At 32.1% G+C, this 20,246-nt stretch overlaps 5 protein-coding genes across 5 annotated transcripts; 3 read left to right on the forward strand and 2 right to left on the reverse strand.

The window, feature by feature from the left end:
* Positions 1-429: 429 nt before the first annotated feature.
* On the forward strand, positions 430-8,271 carry BX663DRAFT_553713 (uncharacterized protein; the record flags this gene model as incomplete). Its single annotated transcript, XM_051531471.1, has 2 exons — positions 430-3,318; positions 3,400-8,271. 2 exons carry the CDS (start codon positions 430-432, stop codon positions 8,269-8,271), a joined length of 7,761 nt encoding a protein of 2,586 aa, XP_051380697.1.
* A 420-nt stretch (positions 8,272-8,691) lies between these two features.
* BX663DRAFT_438748 (uncharacterized protein) lies at positions 8,692-9,685 on the reverse strand (the record flags this gene model as incomplete). Its single annotated transcript, XM_051523290.1, has 3 exons — positions 8,692-8,981; positions 9,068-9,403; positions 9,469-9,685. 3 exons carry the CDS (start codon positions 9,683-9,685, stop codon positions 8,692-8,694), a joined length of 843 nt encoding a protein of 280 aa, XP_051380698.1.
* Positions 9,686-10,554: 869 nt separating this feature from the next.
* On the forward strand, positions 10,555-13,838 carry BX663DRAFT_516270 (uncharacterized protein). Its single transcript, XM_051528563.1, has 10 exons — positions 10,555-10,602; positions 10,669-10,768; positions 10,824-10,901; positions 10,977-11,330; positions 11,390-11,506; positions 11,577-11,797; positions 11,853-12,060; positions 12,133-12,416; positions 12,510-13,248; positions 13,339-13,838. Exons 1-10 carry the CDS (start codon positions 10,598-10,600, stop codon positions 13,537-13,539), a joined length of 2,307 nt encoding a protein of 768 aa, XP_051380699.1. The 5' UTR covers positions 10,555-10,597; the 3' UTR covers positions 13,540-13,838.
* Positions 13,839-14,170: 332 nt separating this feature from the next.
* Positions 14,171-15,364, forward strand: BX663DRAFT_516271 (DNA-directed RNA polymerase III subunit Rpc5). The gene is made up of 3 exons (XM_051528564.1): positions 14,171-14,647; positions 14,717-14,997; positions 15,072-15,364. The coding sequence occupies exons 1-3, from the start codon at positions 14,200-14,202 to the stop codon at positions 15,183-15,185; spliced, it is 843 nt and encodes a 280-aa protein (XP_051380700.1). The 5' UTR covers positions 14,171-14,199; the 3' UTR covers positions 15,186-15,364.
* A 3,598-nt stretch (positions 15,365-18,962) lies between these two features.
* On the reverse strand, positions 18,963-20,154 carry BX663DRAFT_516279 (GPN-loop GTPase). Its single transcript, XM_051528565.1, has 3 exons — positions 20,126-20,154; positions 19,979-20,055; positions 18,963-19,910 (listed from the first exon to the last, which is right to left on the reverse strand). The coding sequence occupies exons 1-3, from the start codon at positions 20,138-20,140 to the stop codon at positions 19,112-19,114; spliced, it is 891 nt and encodes a 296-aa protein (XP_051380701.1). The 5' UTR covers positions 20,141-20,154; the 3' UTR covers positions 18,963-19,111.
* Between the last annotated feature and the right edge of the window lie 92 nt (positions 20,155-20,246).

Below are 20,246 nucleotides of genomic sequence, written 5' to 3' on the forward strand. Positions count from 1 at the left end.
ATTTTGTATGCATTATATATTACTCATTATATTTACATACAGAATGTTTGTAGATTTAAAGAGAAAAAAAAAAGAAGCATAATACTTGAAAAACTTGAGTTTTTTTTTTTTTTGGCTTATTTATCTGTTCTTATGCTTGGCTGTAACGATTAACTAAGTTACTGTGTAAATGTGCATGTGACACAGGTTTTTTTTTTCTGTTGTATAATATTCTGAGATATGTCTTGTCATTTTTTTTTTCTTTTTCCGTATTTCTTTTTAGTTGAGTAAATAGTTCCTAAGAAGACACATAAAGCAGCTAACCTTTCTTCTTTAATATATCTTGTATATAGGTAAAAAAAAAATAAAATAAAAATAAATAAAATGTTATTACTTAAATAGACTATTAATATATTTTTATTTTAAAGTTAGTTCTTTCACTTCATTATTATGAATATTGCCCAACAAAATGATGTTACAACAGAAGCATCAATAAAACCCATGTTTGAATTATGTGGACTGCATGGCAGAATTACTCTGGATAATGTCTATTTCAATGGACTTCATGCTTTAAGGAGACTATGCATTCGTAACCTATCTGACCAATCAATACTTATAAAGATGCGCTCAAATTTACGAAATCAGATTGCTTTTCAATTGGAAAATGAAAATATAACTAATCTTCCTGATTCATGTTTTCAAAGCATCGTTACAACTAATACTGTGAGCTGGTCTCGTGAAGCTAAAGAATACCCATTTAACCAGTTATTTAATTATATCAATCATATTGATCAGTTAAACTTGGAGCCTGGACAAACACGCACATTTATATTAGCTTTCTTACCAGAGAGGCCTCGTATTGATGATGATTCTCGCCAAAACAGAAATGATGATTTTGATATTTCAGTTGTCGAAGATACAGAAACATTTGACATGTTCAATGTCACTGGTAGTTTATTCTTTTTTGGATATTATTCATCTAATAATAATCAAGAAGATAATAACTCATCAAAGGATGTATTATCTACTTCCAGTTTAGCAGATTATCAAGTTTCTGTAAAATTTAGAGCAAGTGTATGTCAATCTGCACTTTGGACAGAGGTTGCTGAAACAGGTCTTAATTTTGACGACTGTGTTCTCGGTGAAATTTATTACAAGGATTTTTCAATACAGAACAGATCTGAAATTGATCTTTATTGGTTTATGAACACAATTGATCTTTCAAAATCAGATTGGATTCAGTTTGTAAATGCAGAGACAGGTAAAGTCTTGAGCCAAGAGGATCCTATTTCAAGTTATTCAAATAAACAAATAAGAATGCTGTTTATGCCTAAAGAAGTAGGCGAGTTTAATTATGATTTGCAGATTGAAAATGCAAATGATGCTCGTAATGTATTGCAAATCAAGATACATGCTAATGTTCGATCCGTACTAAGAAAGGAGACACTCATCGTCAGTAGTGGCCACGTTGTTGATTTTGGTGATTGTATTTCTGGTACATGGGCTGTTCAACAAATTGTATTGAATAATGTAAGCGAATCTCCTGTTGAAATCCGATTTTTACCTGAAGGTGCTGAAGTTATTTTTGATATCAAACAAGATACCACAGTCGTAGCAGATACATTTTCTGAGCGTCCAGAGTCTAAAATGAGTTTAACCAGACGTAAAATTAGTAATCATAATGGTGGTCGTACAACTGGTTTTAATTCACCCACAACTCATACAGGTCTAAGTGAGATGTCAGGTCCAAACAGTGAACTAAGCTCAAGATCAACTTCGCCTACTCCAACCCGTATAACAGATCATACAGATGGACCCTTTTCACCTTTGATAGATTCACCAAATAGCTCTCGTTTTCAACTTTCATCCTATCCAACAATACTCGAAGGATATGATCCTAATACGGCAGGATTAGATTTAATGAGTGTTGATGGAAGCGTCTATACAGAATCTAGTTCAGTAATTGATAATCCAGTTGGGTCTTCTGTAGGTGCTCCTACTGCCCTTAATACAACCGAAAGTTATACTCGTATCGAGGATTTTATTTTAAAACCGGGTACAGAGCGTGTAATTCAAGTTTCCTATCGACCTCAAAAGGATGTATCCATCAATGATTTCAATGCTGGTCAATTAATTCGTAGAAATTTTAGAATTCTTCTTGAATATGGACCTTTCAGATCTGAAAAACCAAAAGAAAAAAAAGTGATTCAATGTAGAGCACGGACTTGTACTTCATTTGTAGAGGCAATTCCTAAAGTTATTAATTTTGGTGACACAGATGTTGGCACTCTTAAATCCTTACCAATTAATATCTTTAATCGTTCAGATATTTTGGCACGTGTAGAACTTCAATTCACTTCAAAAGTATTAAATTGCTTACGCGGTGAAATCACAATCCAACCACGAAGTTACGTGGAATTGAAATTAGATCTATATCCTCGTAAAGTTAATCCTGATTACCGAAAACAAATTACGCTTGTCAATTTTCTAAATAGAGATAATGATCAAATTATTGAAGTACATAGTACAAATATTGACAAAAACAGGGTTACTTTTCATTCTCTCTTTTATCGTATTCTTACTGCAACAGGTGCCAATTTCTTAGATTTTGGTTCTATCGCTCTTAATTCACCATCACTTCGCACTTTTACGGTAGAAAATATCAGGAATAAACCTTTACGATTAGAAATTACGACTTCTTTACCAGAAGATATTGCAATTTATACAAGAAGCAAAAAGAAAATAGATAAAAATAGTCATACTTCCATACTTCCAATAGGGACAAGCCAAGTAGCATCATCAGCTATATCAGCAGCCGTTGCAACCATATCTTCAACTTCTTCTACTAACAACATTATTTCTTCCACAACAAACAATACAGTTAGTGCAGATTCTATTGAAAAAGGAGATCTTATTACCGATATACCCACTATAAAACCTCCTTCAACACCAACATCTCTCACAGCTAGTAGCACCAAAAGACGATCTAATCTTCTTTTAGAGTCTATTAGTAATCGTCGTATTGTAAAGACACAGCCCTCTATGGAGTCCTCCAAAACATTATCTGAATCGGAAGCAGCCAATCTAAGACGAACAACTGACGCCAAAAATGAACTCATGGTCGTAAGACGATTTCGTAATTCAATGAAGCAACTAAAGTTAGAACAAGCACATTCTTCTACAGCATATTTAGATTTAGCATCACCGCCGTTGAATTTACTCAAAAATTATAGAAGAAAGATGGTTCAAATGGCTTCTGAAAATTATTTAGCACTTAAAAAGAATCAAGGACGTTTAATATCAGAAGAAAAGGATAAAAACATGGATGAGACTGATATAGTAAGTTCTAATACGAAAGATATAAAGCTATTTTATAACTTGTTTATTAATTAACATCATATAATAATACAACCTATATAGTCTAATAATGGTATTAATGCAGTTATATCTAATAAGGATATAGAGAGTGTAGCAACAAATCATAGACATCATCGTCATGCCTCAACCTTGACAAAGGCGAATGCAACATCAAATTCATCTCTTTCAAAAAGAAGGGTTGATCCAAATAGATTGGGTAACCATCATACCACAAATGACTATGATACTCGAAATGCAAAAGCCAAGAGATCCTTAGGTATTACAGCAGCAAGGTACAAATCAAGAAAAAATCTTGATTGGTCAGATATTGCAGGAAAATCGCGCGTACCTTTTGAGGATTTGATCTCAGTACTTGAACATGGTTCTAAAGCTGCACCACCATTATTTCCAAAACAAACTGCAGAAGAAAAATTTGTACGGTATCAAATAGCATGGCGTCGTGAACTGGACCGACTTGTAGAAAAAGGTGTTCTTGTCCGTACATCTATTGTTGATGTTGACCCTAAAGGCGAAGAAGAAGTGGTGGTTGTGATTACTCCCTCTGGTGCAAATAAGCCTCATATACAGTCTGCACCTAAAAAACAGGATGCTCGTATCTTTTTAAAACTATTAGAGTTTGATCGTGATATAGAGCAGACCGAGTTTGAGAGCCTACTCGATTTAGGTCAATCAGAAATTCCAGTCCGTGAAGTTATTTTACGATCGCAGCTCGTACGTTCTGTTATGGATCTCGGACAAAAAAACATTAATTTTGGCCTTGTGGAGCGTAATGAACGACATACGAAAACAATTGTCTTACATAACCGTAGTGAAACACCATTATTATATGCTATTCATAAATCAGGCTCTATTGCCTCCGGTGATATTGATTTAGATGTGGGTCGTTATGGTGTCGTTCGTTCCTACGGTAAACGTGAAGTTGAGTTCGTGTTTGAACCGACTTTATCAGGCCCGTTTATGGAAAAACTGATTATTGAAAACATTCGTGATCGAACTAATGATCAAGTCCTACTTTTGAAAGCACAAGTACGTAAACCATCTACGTTCTTGATAAAGTCACTCGAAATGTACTTTGGACGATGTCTATTGGATCAGCCTTGTCAAAAGGTTGAGACAATTGTCTTGACAAATACCAACAAGCAGTCACGTATGTTTGAAATCCGTGTAGACCCTAATGAAGTCTCCTTTGGCCGTTACTATGGTGAATTTGAGTTTGATGTAAAAGAAGACGAAACAAATACATTATCCAAGGAAGCAGAAGAGGAAATTGAAAACCTTGAACAGAAATTGAAGATTGCACGACGTAAAGCACAACCTGATAAAGTTAAAAAGTATTTACGCAAACTTGCAAAACTTAAAAATCTGGATTATGACAAGAATGGAGAAGAAGATGTTATTATTGAAAATGATAAAGGGTCGACACCAACAGAGCCTACATCTTCGAGTACAAGTGCTTCTAATGGACTTGTTGCTCCCGTCAATAATGTGGTATTTAAAAAAACAGCTGAAAGCGTTGTCTTCCCTTTGGATGCTCATGCTACAAAGACAGTAAATGTGATATTTAAACCGCTTTTAAGACCCTTTCAAACTGAAGATATTACTGATGAAAACTCACAATCTAGCCCTATTCCAGTGAAAGGTCGTATTTTAGTACATGAATATAAAAATACAGATGTTTGCAAGAGTATTATCTACACAGCTGAGGTTTATACAGATGAATCTGCTTATATTGATGCCTTAGCTATTGAAAATGAGGGAGAGAATACTGGTGCAGCTTCTACTAGAGCAGATGCTGCTGCCTCTAGCACTTCTATGGCTTCTCCTCATACAAAGCTTACTACAAATACCAACACTTTAATTAATTCTACCATCACGGGCGCTAATGTTGCTACAGTTGTTGCTTCTGTTCCTTCCCCCACAGAAGAAGTTAAAGAGGAGGAAGTTGAAGAAGAAGCGATTAAGTTAGAAAAAGATTTCTTTGATGGTGGCCGTGTAGAATTAAACCAAAAGGTTGTCTTTTATGTTAGAATGACAAATGAATCCAAACAAACAATTAGTTTTGATATGGTCTCTGAAAAGAATCCTTCAGTATTCGATTTTAATGTTGATAGCGAGGCTAAGGAATTGTTACCTGGAGAGACTAAGAAAATTCGATTTGGTATTCAACCTACACAAGTGGGTAAACAACAATTCATGTTCTCAATTATCAATCAGCGTACCAATTCTGTACAGCCATATACAATTCAATGTCTAGTTCATCGCAACACATATTTGAATTTCCCATCTTTAGCAGACGAAGCAAATGGTATCCTTGATTTAGGATTCTCATACGTTGATCCAGGAAGTAAATATTCGCAAGTTACTCCTTTATTGGTTGAGAACACATCTGGTCAAGATATCTTTATTACCTGTCAAAGCAATTTATCTCATCAAGTATTGGTTTTTATGGATGAAACCGGTGAGCGAGGTCTCGTAGATATGATGCCACTGAAACGAAATGGAATAGCTACTATTTGGGTAGCTGTTCAACCTAATCTACTTACAGGTTACCTTGGTAGTTTTGGAGATGAATGTCGTGAACTTGTGGGTGGTCTTAAGTTTTCAATCTATGATAAAGATGATTTAACACAGGATAAAGAAATGCTATTAATGCATTCTCAAACAGTTAAATTTACCTCTATCATTGGCCAGTCTCATCTTGAGGTATCTACTCGTCTTATTAACCTTGGTTATACGGATCAATTACAGAAAGAATTCTATGGTGCGTTTATTATCAAAAATAAATCTGGTGAATTACCTTTAGATTATGAAGTAGAATGTGCTACGGCTAATATCGAACTTGACCGTCGTGGAGGTACACTGCATGGCTGGCGTGGGGGTAAACTTCGAAGAGATACTGATATGGATTATTTAAATGCCGAGAACGATAAAGGACGAAGACATAGTAGCAGCAGCGGCAGTTATAATGATGCTAATTCTGTTGCTCGTCGTAGTTCATATGATGAAGCTGCTTGTGCTGTCTCAGCTTCGCTAACACAAATTACTTTTCGTATCACAGCATATCGATATGGTCTTTTGAATGAAAAACTTATTGTAACTAATAAGAGGAATAGCCAAGAGGTATTCATTATTGATGTACGACTCTTTGTTGATTGTAAGAAACTGGATGCATGGGCTTTACCTTCTAAAGAAATTCTTCGTAGTTTCATTCCTAATCATTATCATGACCAAACAGAGCATCGTGAAGCAGATCCTTTACCAATGGTTAAATGGGAAAGTATCTATATATCCCCTGTTTCTCAACATGACAACGATGAAGAGACAGTTTTGCAATTGATGGAATTACCTGAAAGGGATGCCATACGTCATTATGTACGTGAACTTGATGTCGCCAACACATCTGGACAGCCAATGCAGCTTGTTGTGATGAGCGATATTGATATTACAGCTGGATTTGTGGTAGATGAAGATAAAATTAAGGCGGCAAGTGTGGAGCATAAAGAAGGATTATTTATACAACGCAGTGGTCAAATTTCGTTACAGCCTGGACAACGTATTCGAATTCGAATCCATAGCCCTTCAGCCGAAAAACTAGATGAAGAAGGTAGAACTCTTGCGCTCCAAGGCAAGAGTGGTTCTTTAAAGGGCATGTTAGTTATATATGATGCTCGTCAAAATCTAGAAGTACTTGCTGTTGAATTAGAAGCCTTATTTTGTGTTTCTCATACAGAATTGCTTGTTGATTGTGTTGACCTTGGTAAAATTGGGCACAGTACATCCTATAAACCTTCTCGTTTTGAATTTCAAATCAGCAACTTGGCAGATGTGCCAGCAACCTATCACATTCAAGCACCTAAATTTATTAATTTTACACCATTGGATAAACATGGTATTGCTGTCAAACAAAAGCGATTTTATATTCCTTCTCGCAAGACTCAACGTATCGAAGGTTTATTGATACCTACTGAAATGCCGGATCAGACATCGGGTCTTCATGAGTTTAGCATCCGTATCGATAATTTACGTAATAATGCAAACACAATGCATCTTCACCTAAAATACCTAATGACTGTATTTGAACTACGATTTGACCGTTTATCAAGTAATGGAGAATTGGTGTTGCCCACTTTGTATCATCCTATTGCCTTACAAAACTCTCCCTGTGATAATTGGTTCATTATTCATAATAAAACGGATGAAGATTTACGATTTGAAATTGGTGCGGATATTATACCTGAACTTGTGCCGTATGTTAACTTGGATGTTCTATCACGATATACCAACTCTCCTCTTAAAGGTGATATTGCTATTGGTCCTCAGGGTAGTATAGAGGTCAGAGTGAGAGCAACACCTAATGAGGCCTCACGCTTACCATGTAACCTACTTGACTTTACAGATCCTCTAGGGATCATTATGGCCAACCTGTGGGTTATAACATGTGCCACTGAAGAAGAAGAGTCGAGAAATCAAATAAGAGAGACAATCCCAGTTCGTTGTGTATTCAATACTACACCTACTTTTGCTCTAGATGAACATCGATTAGATTTCCAATTAGTAACGTATTATCAAGATGGTGACCATGATTATTCAATGGTAATGGACTCTACCTGTATGCCTAAAAGTCGACCTTTAACGATCATTAATTATGCCACCAAAGTTCCACTTCGATTTAAAGTAACGACAGAAGGCCCAGCCGAGTTTCCTGCACATGAAATCGTCATGATTTCCAATCTAAATGAAGATGGCACTGGTATAGTCGAACCTGGAGGAACATTAACGCTTCAAGTTGGTATTCCTAATCCTAAAGAAAATATGCCAGGGCAACTTAAAATTCATGTAGAGGATTTAGATGCTCTAGGAGAATTCAAACAGACTGTATCAATGTATGTAACTGAAATTGTATGGGACTTGTAGATATAAAAATTTAGAGTAGTAGTATTATTATTGCTAACATGAGTAGAGTGCGTATTTTTTTTTCTTTTTTTTTTTTCTTTTTCTTTCTTTTTTCTTTTTTTTTTGTTTTTTCTTTTTTTTTTTTTATACAATAAAATATCACATACATATACATATTGGTATAAAAAAAAATGAGATAAAAAGTATCTTACATGTTTCATTCATTGATTCTATAATAAACATATCATGTGCGTGTATATTTTATTACAAGATATATATTCATATGTCTTGATTTACACTCAATTTATTAATATGATTCTTTCTATAAATACACGAAAAAAAATAACAATAAAAAAGAACGCCGTGCAAATGTTCAGTATAGATTATACATATATATACATATATATATATGCATATATACATATTTTATATATTGGAATTTTACTTTCTTGCGAAAGTAACCTTCATTTCTTGATCTGGACCAAAAGAATGTCGAGATAATTCCGTCTTTGCAACAACAGCTTGAAGCTCATTATCATATTCAACAAAGGCAATTGTCTTCTTTGTAGGAATCATACGAACTTCTCTAAAGCCAGGATAACGCTGGAAGAGGTCGACAAGCTGTTCTTGAGTAATTGTTTCGGGCAAGTTTTGTAAGAATAAAATCTTATTTGGGGGTAAATATTCATCAGGAATATTAGCTGTAGGATTAAAGTGAGCAGATCCACTAGCTATAAATAAAAACAGATAGTGTTATTATAATGCATGATACATACGAATACAACAACAACAAAAATAAAAAAAAACCCATATTTACGTTTGTTTAGTTGCCTATTAGCCTTGAAACTAGGTTTATGTGATCCAGGAAGAGGTAATTTAGAGATTTCTTGTTTTTTAGTCATTCGTCTTTGGTAATGAGAATCGTAATCACCATCTTTTTTAGCATGTACATCTGATTTAGTACGTGCAAATTGAAGTACCATGGGTTTATCATACAAAATAAAATGTTGTAATTCTTTAATGGCTTTTTCTGCATTTTCTTCACTAGGAAATGCAACAAATGCTTGACCACGCATACGAATATTTTTATGAGCCACGACATCTAATACTTCACCGAATTGTTTAAATAATGTACGTAAAGAGTTTTTTAAAACTAAAATTTAAAATATGAGTCTTTTTTTTTTAAAAAAAAGAAAGGAGGTAAAAAAAAAAAAAAACCTTCTAATTTCACTTTTTCATTAAGATTGCTAACATAAACTGTTCGGCAAGGTACTGTATTTAAAGGTTGTTTAGCAAGAGGAACGCCATTGACAATACCAGCTGGTGGTACAGTTTGAGTGACATTAGGGATAAAGGGTTGAGGATTAGAAGCTGGTGGAAATGCACCTTGTGGTGGTGGAGGACCATTATGAGGTAAACCACCAGGAGGGGGCATACCACCAGGAGGAGGTATACCACCAGGAGGAGGGAAACCACCAGGTGGTGGAAAGCCTGCCGGTGGAAAACCTGCTGGGGGTGGAAATGGTGGACGAGGAACACCACCTGATGGTTGTTGTGGAGGTTGTGACATTAGTTTATTTTATCTTTTTTTTAAAAAAAATAAATATAAAAAATATAATTGAAAAAAAAAAAAAAAAAAAAGAAAGAAAAAGCGAGTCTTTTGCTTTAATAAAAATAAAAAAGTTTCAAAAATTTGAACTCAAAGTCACATAGCAAAAAAGGATCAACGCGATTAAAGAAGAATAATACAAATCTCCTCAATGTGATCCTTTCTTCAATATCAAGCAAATGCATTAATTTTAAAAATTTTGCTTTGTTAGTGATTAGATCAACTTAAAAAAAAAGTAGTCTACATTTATTTAATGATTATTAATGTTAACTAGATTTTATAAAGTACAATTTGTCCATCTTATTTCCGCAATTATTAAGAAATGCAACAATTTAAAATTGGGATGGTAAATACTGTCAAAAAAGCGAAAAAAGAAATATTGCTATACTGTATTACATGAGGAAACAAAAAAATTGATTTATAATACTTTGTGTGATAAAAAACAAACAAACCAAGTTTATAATTACTAAAAGTTGAATTATGTCAAATGTATTTACTTTTTATTTTATTTTGAAGTCGTTATTGTGACTACTTCCAAAAAACATATCAAAGGTATTACATAGACGATGATATTTAAATTTATCTCTTTTACTTATACAAAGCTACTTTAATACATTAAAGTATAGCAGTGATAATCTATTTTTATTAAAGCAACTTATTTTCTTTTTTTTTTCTTCTTTTTTTTTTTTTTTTTTTTTTTTTTTTAATATATACAGCAAAAGAATAACTCCATTTGTGATGATGTAAATTTTGCAAAGTCTTTTTTGACAGTTTTTTTTTTTTTATATTAATGTTGATCGTAAATTTAGTTTCAACATTGATGACCTCGTAGTTCATTTCCCTTATGATAAAATATATCCTGAACAATATCAATACATGTGCGATTTAAAGAAATCCCTTGATGCACAGGTATTAGTCATCATAGTTTTGATCTATTCACAATCGATATTTATATGTGTTTTAGGGTCATTGTGTTTTAGAGATGCCTTCTGGTACTGGTAAAACTATTTCTTTACTATCACTTATTATTGCATACCAAATGGTTAGTACACTGTACTAAAAGAAAGGAAGAAAAAAAAAAGAATAACTTTAAGAATGTCACTGACATAATACGTAGCAATATCGTGAACAACATAGAAAATTTATTTATTGTTCACGTACAGTACCAGAAATTGATAAAGCACTTGCAGAATTAAAGAATTTAATGGCTTATCGACGCTCACATGGATTAGATGAAGATTTTTTAGGAATTGGATTAACATCACGTAAAAATTTATGTTTAAATCCAGTAGTAGCAAAAGAAACAAAGGGTCGAGCTGTAGATTCTAAATGTAGAAATTTAACTGCGAGTTGGGTACGAGTTAAAGCTGGTGTCGTAAAATCAGGAAGACAAAAAGATAATAAGGAAGAAGAAGGAGATGATCCTATGGACGTTGATAAACATCATGTTGAATTATGTAATTTTTATGAGGTAATATAATTATTCTAATTATGCCACATAACATATGCTACATAGGTTACATATATTAGACATTAGAATCGGCAAATTCACCCAATCCTATTCCAAATGGCATATATACATTTGAAGACCTTAAAGAATATGGCAAAAAGATGCAATATTGTCCATATTATCTTGTACGACGAGCAGTAAGTAAAAGTTTTAAAAAAAAAAAACTGCATAAATTTTTGTTTTTATATACTTAAATTAAACCAATAGATTCCTTTTGCCAATGTTGTTATCTACTCATATCATTATATGCTTGATCCTAAAGTAGCAGAACTTGTATCGAGAGAATTATCAAGAGATTGCATTGTAGTATTTGATGAAGCACATAATATTGACAATGTATGTATTGATTCACTTAGTATTGATTTAACTAAGCCTATCTTGGACGCAAGTGCAAGGAGTATTGGCGTATTAGCTGAAAAAATCGAAGAGTAAACTATACTTCAACTAAGTTAGTCTATTTATATTAATCATAAAATATTATAGGATAAAACAAACAGATGCAGAAAGATTAAAAAATGAATACACAAGATTAGTAGAAGGATTACGTGACGCGAGTTCTGCAAGAGATGAAGACACTTTTATGGCTAATCCAATCTTGCCGGATGATATGTTAAAGGAAGCTGTACCAGGTAATATTCGACGTGCAGAACATTTTGTAGCCTTTTTAAGAAGATTTATTGAATATTTAAAGGTAAGTGTCTATTTTTTGTTCTCCCCCTCCAGCTAGTGTAGAATGAGATTGACAAACTATTTCTTTATTTAGACTCGTTTACGAATTATGCATGTTGTTGCAGAGACACCTTCTTCATTTTTACAACACTTAAAAGACGTAACTTACATTGAAAGAAAACCATTGAGATTTTGTGCAGAACGTCTTTCAAGTTTAGTACGAACATTAGAATTAACAGATCTAGAAAACTTTAGTAGTTTGCAAAAGGTTGCAACATTTGCAACTTTAACTTCAACTTATGATAAAGGCTTTTTACTTATTTTAGAACCATTTGAGACTGAGACATCAACTGTTCCTAACCCTATTCTTCATTTCACGTAAGTCGTTTTCCTAAAAAAAAAAAAAAAAAAAAAAAAAAAAAAAAAAAAAGGAAGAAAATTAGTGTAGATGAATTAATAAACCTATTTTAGTTGCCTTGATGCATCTATAGCTATAAAGCCCGTATTTGACCGATTTAGTACAGTAGTTATTACTTCAGGTACTTTATCACCTCTAGACATGTATCCTAAAATGTTAAACTTCCAAGCCGTTGTTCAAGAAAGTTACCCTATGACATTATCAAGAAATTGCTTCTTACCTATGATCATCACTAGAGGTTCAGATCAAGTCGCAATCAGTTCTAAATTTGAAGTACGAAATGATCCAGCTGTTGTGCGTAACTTTGGTCAAATTATGGTTGAAATGGCTAAAATTGTACCTGATGGTATGGTTTGTTTCTTTCCTAGCTATTTATATATGGAATCCATTGTATCTATGTGGAATGAGATGGGTATCCTAAACGAAGCCTGGAAATACAAATTGATTTTTGTGGAAACACCAGATGCAAAGGAAACAAGTTTAGCATTAGCTAATTATCGAAGGGCATGTGATAATGGTCGAGGTGCTATTTTGTTATCTGTAGCAAGAGGCAAAGTATCAGAAGGTATCGATTTTGATCATAATTATGGTCGAGCAGTAATTATGTTTGGTATACCATACCAATATACAGAGTCACGTATCCTAAAAGCGCGTTTAGAATATTTACGTGATAATTTACATATTCGTGAAAATGACTTTTTAACATTTGATGCTATGCGACATGCTGCTCAATGTGTAGGAAGAGTTTTACGAGGTAAGACAGACTATGGACTCATGGTATTTGCCGACAAGGTAATTATATAAAAATTATTTAGAACAAGGAAGGAAAAGAAAAACTAACACGACACGATACATATACATTTTTATATATATATTTTTTAGAGATTTGCAAGGGCTGATAAAAGAGCCAAGTTACCAAAGTGGATTAACCAATATGTAACTGATGCCTCTACAAATCTATCCACAGATATGTCAGTTGTTATTGCTAAAAAATTCTTGAGATCGATGGCTCAGCCCTATGAATCAAATCAAACAGGCGTATCTCTATGGACATTGAAAGACATTGAAAAGCATACAAAATAAGATTGTTACAAGGCAAGCCATCCATTATATACAGTATAAGTTTTTCTTTTTTTGGGATAAAATGGGCAATGATTATCAAATTTTATTACAATGTTCTTCAGAAAATAGGTTAGAATAAAAAGACTTCTTTGGGGTATTTGTTTAGTAAATAAAGAATTTTCAGTACACGTCTGAAGTTATCAAAATAAGTGCATCCATCATTCTTCTTGAAAATGAGTTTAATTCAAACCATCTTCCTAACTTGTTAGTTGCTGCACAATTATCTCTTTGCTTTTGGCTTTTTTTTTTTTTTTTTTTTTTCACTCATGTATATTATTCCAGTCTATCATCAAATATTTCTGCCTATCAAAGACGGATACTACTACAAAATATTCTTCTATTAAATTATGAATATACATTACCTTTATATCATCTACCGTATCATTCATAAAAAAACCAATTTTATCATAAAGAATGAAAGTTAATGCTAAAACACACACACACAATATTCACCTTTATGATCTCTCTAAGCCATTTTCAAATTTGTAGAAAAATAAAAAAAAACACGCACACATAGACACATACACATTATGTTGTGGCTTAATTAGCCAATAAAATCGTATCTCATTTCCATTTTTTTTTTTTTTGAAAATTTTCTTATTTTTTTTAACATTAATAGCAATGACAGAGATGGAGAATCACATGAATATTGATTCCAATAATACAAATATAGAAGAAGATGAGATTTTAGCAGAATATCCTATTTATTTAACAACAGAGCTTTCAAAGTACTTGTATTTATTCCAATATCCTATGCGATCCACACCTTTTACAACGAGAACAGGACCTAATGCAGCACGATTAAAGCCAAAAGCAAAGATGGTTGAGCTTGATTTACCATTAGACACTAGATCCCCTAACTATAGTACTGAAAGAGGTGAAGATTTTGCAATGGGTTTAAATGATAAGACGATCAAGACAGCCTATGATAGGCGCATGGAAGAACATGAAGAAGAAATGATGGGACATAAATCAAAAAAGAAAGAAGAAGAATTGCTGGATAGAATGACACTTACTTCTACTCAAGTGCCTAGTCAGACCAAATATGTTGTTGGCATTATACGTGATGGTAAGATGACAACTATTAAAAGCAAAGAAAATAAAATAATAAAAATAATAATTTCTTTTGTTTTAATAGAGGAACTTCATATTACACCTATTAATACAACTGTACAATTAAGACCTGGTTTTAAATATATTGACAAGATTGATGAAAAATGGAAAGCAGCTAATAAACGTATTCAAGATGTAGAGAAGCAAGAAGAAAGAAAACAAAATGATACGGGTACAGCACAAACTGTCCAAGTATCTGTTAAAAATGCAGAACGTGAAGGCAGTATTCGAAAGAATTTATATTCTATGGCTGTAAGAAATGCAGAAGAGGAAGAATGGCAGCCAATTGTATATTACGATGAAAATGTAAGTATTTTTCCCTCCCCTTTTTTTTAAGAATATCTGTGTATATTTAAATTCATTTATTTATATTCATGTAGTCACTTCAAGCTGAAGCAGTGAGTGAAAAATTATATACACAATCAAAAGAACCTCTAAAGTGTACTACAACTAAATCTGAATACCTCGATCAATTAAGCAGCGTTAAAGCATAAAATAATTGCATGTGTAATAAAAAGGATATATTTGCATTTACTACTTGTTATTTTTTTTTTCACTCAGAAAATATTACGTAATAAAATCAAGTATAATATAGGTTATAATGGTACGTAACAGGCCATCCTAATCCTTCTCTCTCTCCCCCAAAAAAAAAACTCCCTTCTTCTCTTTTTTTATGGGGTTTGGGAGGGGGAGGGAGAAGAATGACAAAACAGATATATTTATTTTTATTTTATTTTTTGTTGTCAGTAAAATACACATAAAACGTCTTTTGTATTATTATTAATATATGTTGTATATACTATGATAAAGACCTAATTTAAACTATGGACATGCATTTTTGTGTTTAACAGTATTATAGCTTCGTAGAAATGACGCCATAATGCATTATATAATTCAGGTACACGATTTTTTTTTCTTTTTTATAAAAGTGTGAAAAAATTCATTTTGTAATTCTATTGTATGCATAACATTATATCATGATAAAAATAGAAAGTATGTACATATTACTTGATATATGTATAAAAAAAAAAAAAAAAAAGTTTGGTTATACATTATCCTTTGTAGCATTATACTATTACATGATAATTGTTTCACATTGTATAACTACATTGAGCCCTATGATCTTACTGTCAAGTAGTACCATTTTATTACATGAAAAGATAGGAGAGAGAGAGAGAGAGAGAGAGAAAGACTTTATGATTCATATTTATCATATATAGTCTATATATAAAATATAAATCATAAAAGATTATATATTAATAGTAAGATCAAACTATGCATAATTGCATACAAATCAAAAAAAAGAATGAGATATATTAAAAAGAAAGAAAAAGTGATGGGGTTTATAGTGTATATTCCGTAGTATTATTTAGGAAAAGGGTGATGATCTTATATGTGTAGCCATCTAGGGTCAGGGGGTGTATTTGTGGAAGTTTATCAACTTAGTCTTCATACGAGTGTACAACGATAATATATAAAAAGGATAATAACAACAATAAGACTATCTTCTCTCTCTCTCCCCCCCCCACCGCCTTTTTCTTCTTCTTCTTTCATTTTCTTCATTTCTCTCTTTGTTAATATGTTTTGTGGAGGAGGAAGATCATGTAATCATAATTCTCTTTTGTTTTCGAATAACAAAGTAAATGCAACTTATTATCAATCCTATAACGCTATTTCAAGAATGATTCATGATTTTATGACTATAAATTCATCAAATAACAAATTTACTTATGGATACTGCCCACTATGTTCTCAAAAGTTAATAGTTAGAATGAATGGTTTCTTTGTGTATAGATGGATTAGTACTCATTTTGCTACCTATCATCATGAATGGATGCATGTTGTCGTTAATCTTCAAAAAAAATCATAATAAATTGTACAAGCATGAAACAGAAAATAAAAAAAAAAGAAAATAAAATTGAATCTTTACAAGAATGTAATCGTTATTAGATTTGCATGCATGCAAAGAACTACTGCATAGTCTCTGAACCCCTTTACTGCATAATTGTGCCATCTTCTACCGAAAAAAGGAAAAAGAAAAAGGCTTAAATAGGTTGGAAGTTCTGGATCAGAATAACAAAAGTTCTTCAAGTAGCCATTATTACAAGGATTCTTATAGTTGGAGCCTACTCCTTTGATAAGTTTTTTCTCTATTCATCCTACTGTTGATCACAGGCTAAAGCAGCTCAATTGGGATTAAATTCTGATGGGTAAAGAGGAAGATATAGGCTACCCTTATCCGAAACAAGTGCCTTTCTTTGACTATTACCAAAAGAAAAAGAAAAATTAGCCCACAATGAATAAAATTCAATAATAGTACTTTATAATAAATATTACCATATAAAACTTTATGGTCTTTTTTCATGTTGTGATGTTTTAGGAAATATTGATGTGAATTAAACTTTGGTCATGATAATCGTTTTGGCTGCTTCTTTAACTCTATCAATAATATAACTTGATTTTTTTTTCGCCCAGTATTCTTCATTTAGGGGGGGATGGAGAACGAATTTGATGAAGAAAACAAATAATATGTTTATGGCCACAAATTGCTTTAAAGGCATTTAATGTTTTGTGAATTGAGGCATTATCCACAATAATATGCGTATTATGTAATCTAAATCTGTTAAAAATGTATAGATTTATAGAGTTCAATAAAGTCAATTTTCAGGTCCTGTATTCCTATTTTTTCTTTTGGTTTGTTGGATTGATGATAGTTTATGAAACGTCTTCCTCTATATATTTAACTCATAATGTTCGTGTAAGTATTAGAACACTTTATCCATACAAACATGAAATTGGTTTGTCTTCATCCCTCCCAAGATATATTCAAAAATTATCCTATAAAGTATTATGTTGTCCTCATTTCACTTATGATTACACTAAGGTTCGCCTTGATACGATGGCACTTAAGCATAGCCAAGTAGGCTTACTATAAAGTGTCAAAGTAATGTATATTTTGATGGTGAAAAAAAAAAAGAATAAAGTAGAAACAAAAAGGTTTATTTAAATGTTTTGTCGTCATATAAAGTATTATTGTCATGTATATCTATAAATAATTATGCAATTGAATACAACAGCCATAATTCCCAATTGAATTCTTATTATGATGCTCAAACACTCTAAGAAGAAGACCCATTTGATGGTTTATTGAATATATTGTTAAAATTCTTGTGAATTAGCTTTGCTGTAAACATGAAAAGAATAACCTTTATACCTGTCATAAGAAAATGGACATTATTTGCCAAGACAGTATCTCAAATGGTAAGTGTTACTACTACTACTACTACTACTATAAATGAAGCTACATGTATATTAGAATCATTTTCAAATGCGAGAAAAGAAAAAAAAATAAAATAAACATTCATGTATACTACATCCAGATATATTGTATATCAAACATCAAATGATAGACTTCACTTTAGTTTACAATTTATATAAGACTGTTTAAACATTGCTCGGGAAATAAGTTGTGTATTAGATGGAATTCAAGAAATATTCTTAATAATCAGTGATATATACCTTAACAAGAAAAGACAATGATATACACATAAATTCCTTCTACCCCTGAAAAGATTAAATATTGACTATCTCGAAAAAAAAATAAAGAGTTATTATTCATTTTTGACTATCTTATGTTATTCAAGAAGTGAACACTTGAAAGAGTAACTGCTACGAATAGCAACAATAAAAGAGATGCTTTAATTCAGCCAAATGCGTTTGACAGCATGATGGCATTAATCCTTAACATGGTTACAATTATTTAATGGTACTTGAATTAGTACTGTCGTTTACATTATTTACTTTTTGAAGATAGTTCTCTCTTGAGTAAAGATCACAAACTATAAAGGAACTTGATTATTGAATATAAACTTCTAGATGACTTTTATTGGAATAAATATCTACAGTGATCCCACAGGCTATTCCAAGTTTATGCCCCTTATTCAATTGATTCTTTGGCATAGAAAGGATATATCGTACAAGAAGGAAAACTCAAACTATTCTTGTAACAAATTTCATATTTGGATACTGATGCTTATTATGATAATGAACTACATAAATAGAATAGTGTCTCATTTATGCACTGTCCATAATCATTCAATCAACTTGATTCATGTTTTATCACAAATTTCAATGTAGATTAAATATCCTTGTCCTCTATAGATCAGCTCGTTTACAATGTCCTTAAACTTAGAGACTTAATGAAAGAAGAAGCATCCATTTATATATCACAAGACTCTCTTTATTCAAGAAAGAAAAGAGATACAATTCTGCGCATATCTGATTTTCTGTAACAAAGTTTTATGATCATATTTTCAATGATTCAGTCTATTTAAGTTTATCATAAACGTAGTACCTTCCTTTCTCTTTCTCTCTCTTGTTTTTATTTACATATATATATAAAAAAAAATATACAAAAATATTACAAGTCATTGTATTCATCTTCAATCATCCAACGTTCTTGAACATCACTCACATCTTCATGATATCCTGCTTTCATAGCTGTCAACATGATCGATTCATTTCCTTCAGTTAAACCACCAAATATAAAACCACCTGCTTTGTCTATCACTTGTTGTAATTTTGTCATAGAATCTTTATCTTCTACGCATAACGTATAAAATCCAACAAGTGAAAAATCCTGAATCAACTCACAAAGTGCCTCGTTTAGTTTTTTATACTTTGAGCCAAACGGATCTTCATTCAGTGATTCTAGTAAATAAGAAAGATCCATGACATCTGTATAATACTGAAGATTGAATCTGAGTTTACCGTAAGATTCGATCAAGTCTACTTTTGATAGGACGTTAACATGAGGTAATTCCAACTGAATCATCATTTTCAGTGCTAGAATCAATACCGAAATGTATTTTGCTGGATCTGTACAATAATGAGCATCAACCATGTTCACAGCTACCAATCGATAATCAGCTTTTTCAAGAGCCTGTAAAAGATCTTTAACAGCTGAATGATGTGTAAATAACTCTACTTGTCCCGGGAAATCAAACAATATGTAATAATCATCGCCCAATTCCTTTAATTTGTCTGTTAACCAATCCATATTCTTTAAAAGATATTCAATACAAAACATGATGCCACCATTAGGTCCTAAAGATAATTCGTTCATCGTATCTTCTAGTGTAATCAAGTCAAAGATATTGATGGCACAAGGATAAGGGATGTTTTCATTAGCAGGATCTAAATTAACAATCGCTACTTTTCTGTGCAAATTAAAAGAAAAAAAAATGAGTGATAGATTGTTATTAGGATCAAGATTTTAAAATTATACCTTCCAATTGCTGTTAGATATTGATAGGCGCCCCAACAATAAGTTGTCTTGCCTGAACCTGGTGGTCCTACAATGACCTTTTGTACTTGTAAGTTATTTGGTTTTCATGAATAAAAATTAAATTTATATATTTATATAACGATTTACTTGTCCAAATGGCATTTATTTATTTGAAATCTAAAAGAAAGTGATAGAAAAAAAAAAAAATCGATACCTTTTTTTTTTTTTTTTAGTATCCCGCTTTTTTATATATGTATTACAATTAGAC

The sequence above is a fragment of the Cokeromyces recurvatus genome, assembly GCF_025118155.1.
Source record: "Cokeromyces recurvatus strain NRRL 2243 chromosome Unknown BX663scaffold_21, whole genome shotgun sequence".
NCBI classification, from domain to species: domain Eukaryota; kingdom Fungi; phylum Mucoromycota; class Mucoromycetes; order Mucorales; family Mucoraceae; genus Cokeromyces; species Cokeromyces recurvatus.

Coding starts and splice junctions, on each gene's coding strand:
- BX663DRAFT_516270 (XM_051528563.1), top strand. Junction 12,061..12,132: donor GATTTATTGAATATTTAAAG/GTAAGTGTCTAT, acceptor TTCTTTATTTAG/ACTCGTTTACGAATTATGCA. Junction 12,417..12,509: donor AACCCTATTCTTCATTTCAC/GTAAGTCGTTTT, acceptor AACCTATTTTAG/TTGCCTTGATGCATCTATAG.
- BX663DRAFT_516271 (XM_051528564.1), top strand. CDS start 14,200: ATGACAGAGATGGAGAATCACATGAATATTGATTCCAATAATACAAAT. Junction 14,648..14,716: donor TGTTGGCATTATACGTGATG/GTAAGATGACAA, acceptor TTGTTTTAATAG/AGGAACTTCATATTACACCT. Junction 14,998..15,071: donor TTGTATATTACGATGAAAAT/GTAAGTATTTTT, acceptor ATATTCATGTAG/TCACTTCAAGCTGAAGCAGT.
- BX663DRAFT_516279 (XM_051528565.1), bottom strand. Junction 19,911..19,978: donor TATCTAACAGCAATTGGAAG/GTATAATTTTAA, acceptor TAATTTGCACAG/AAAAGTAGCGATTGTTAATT.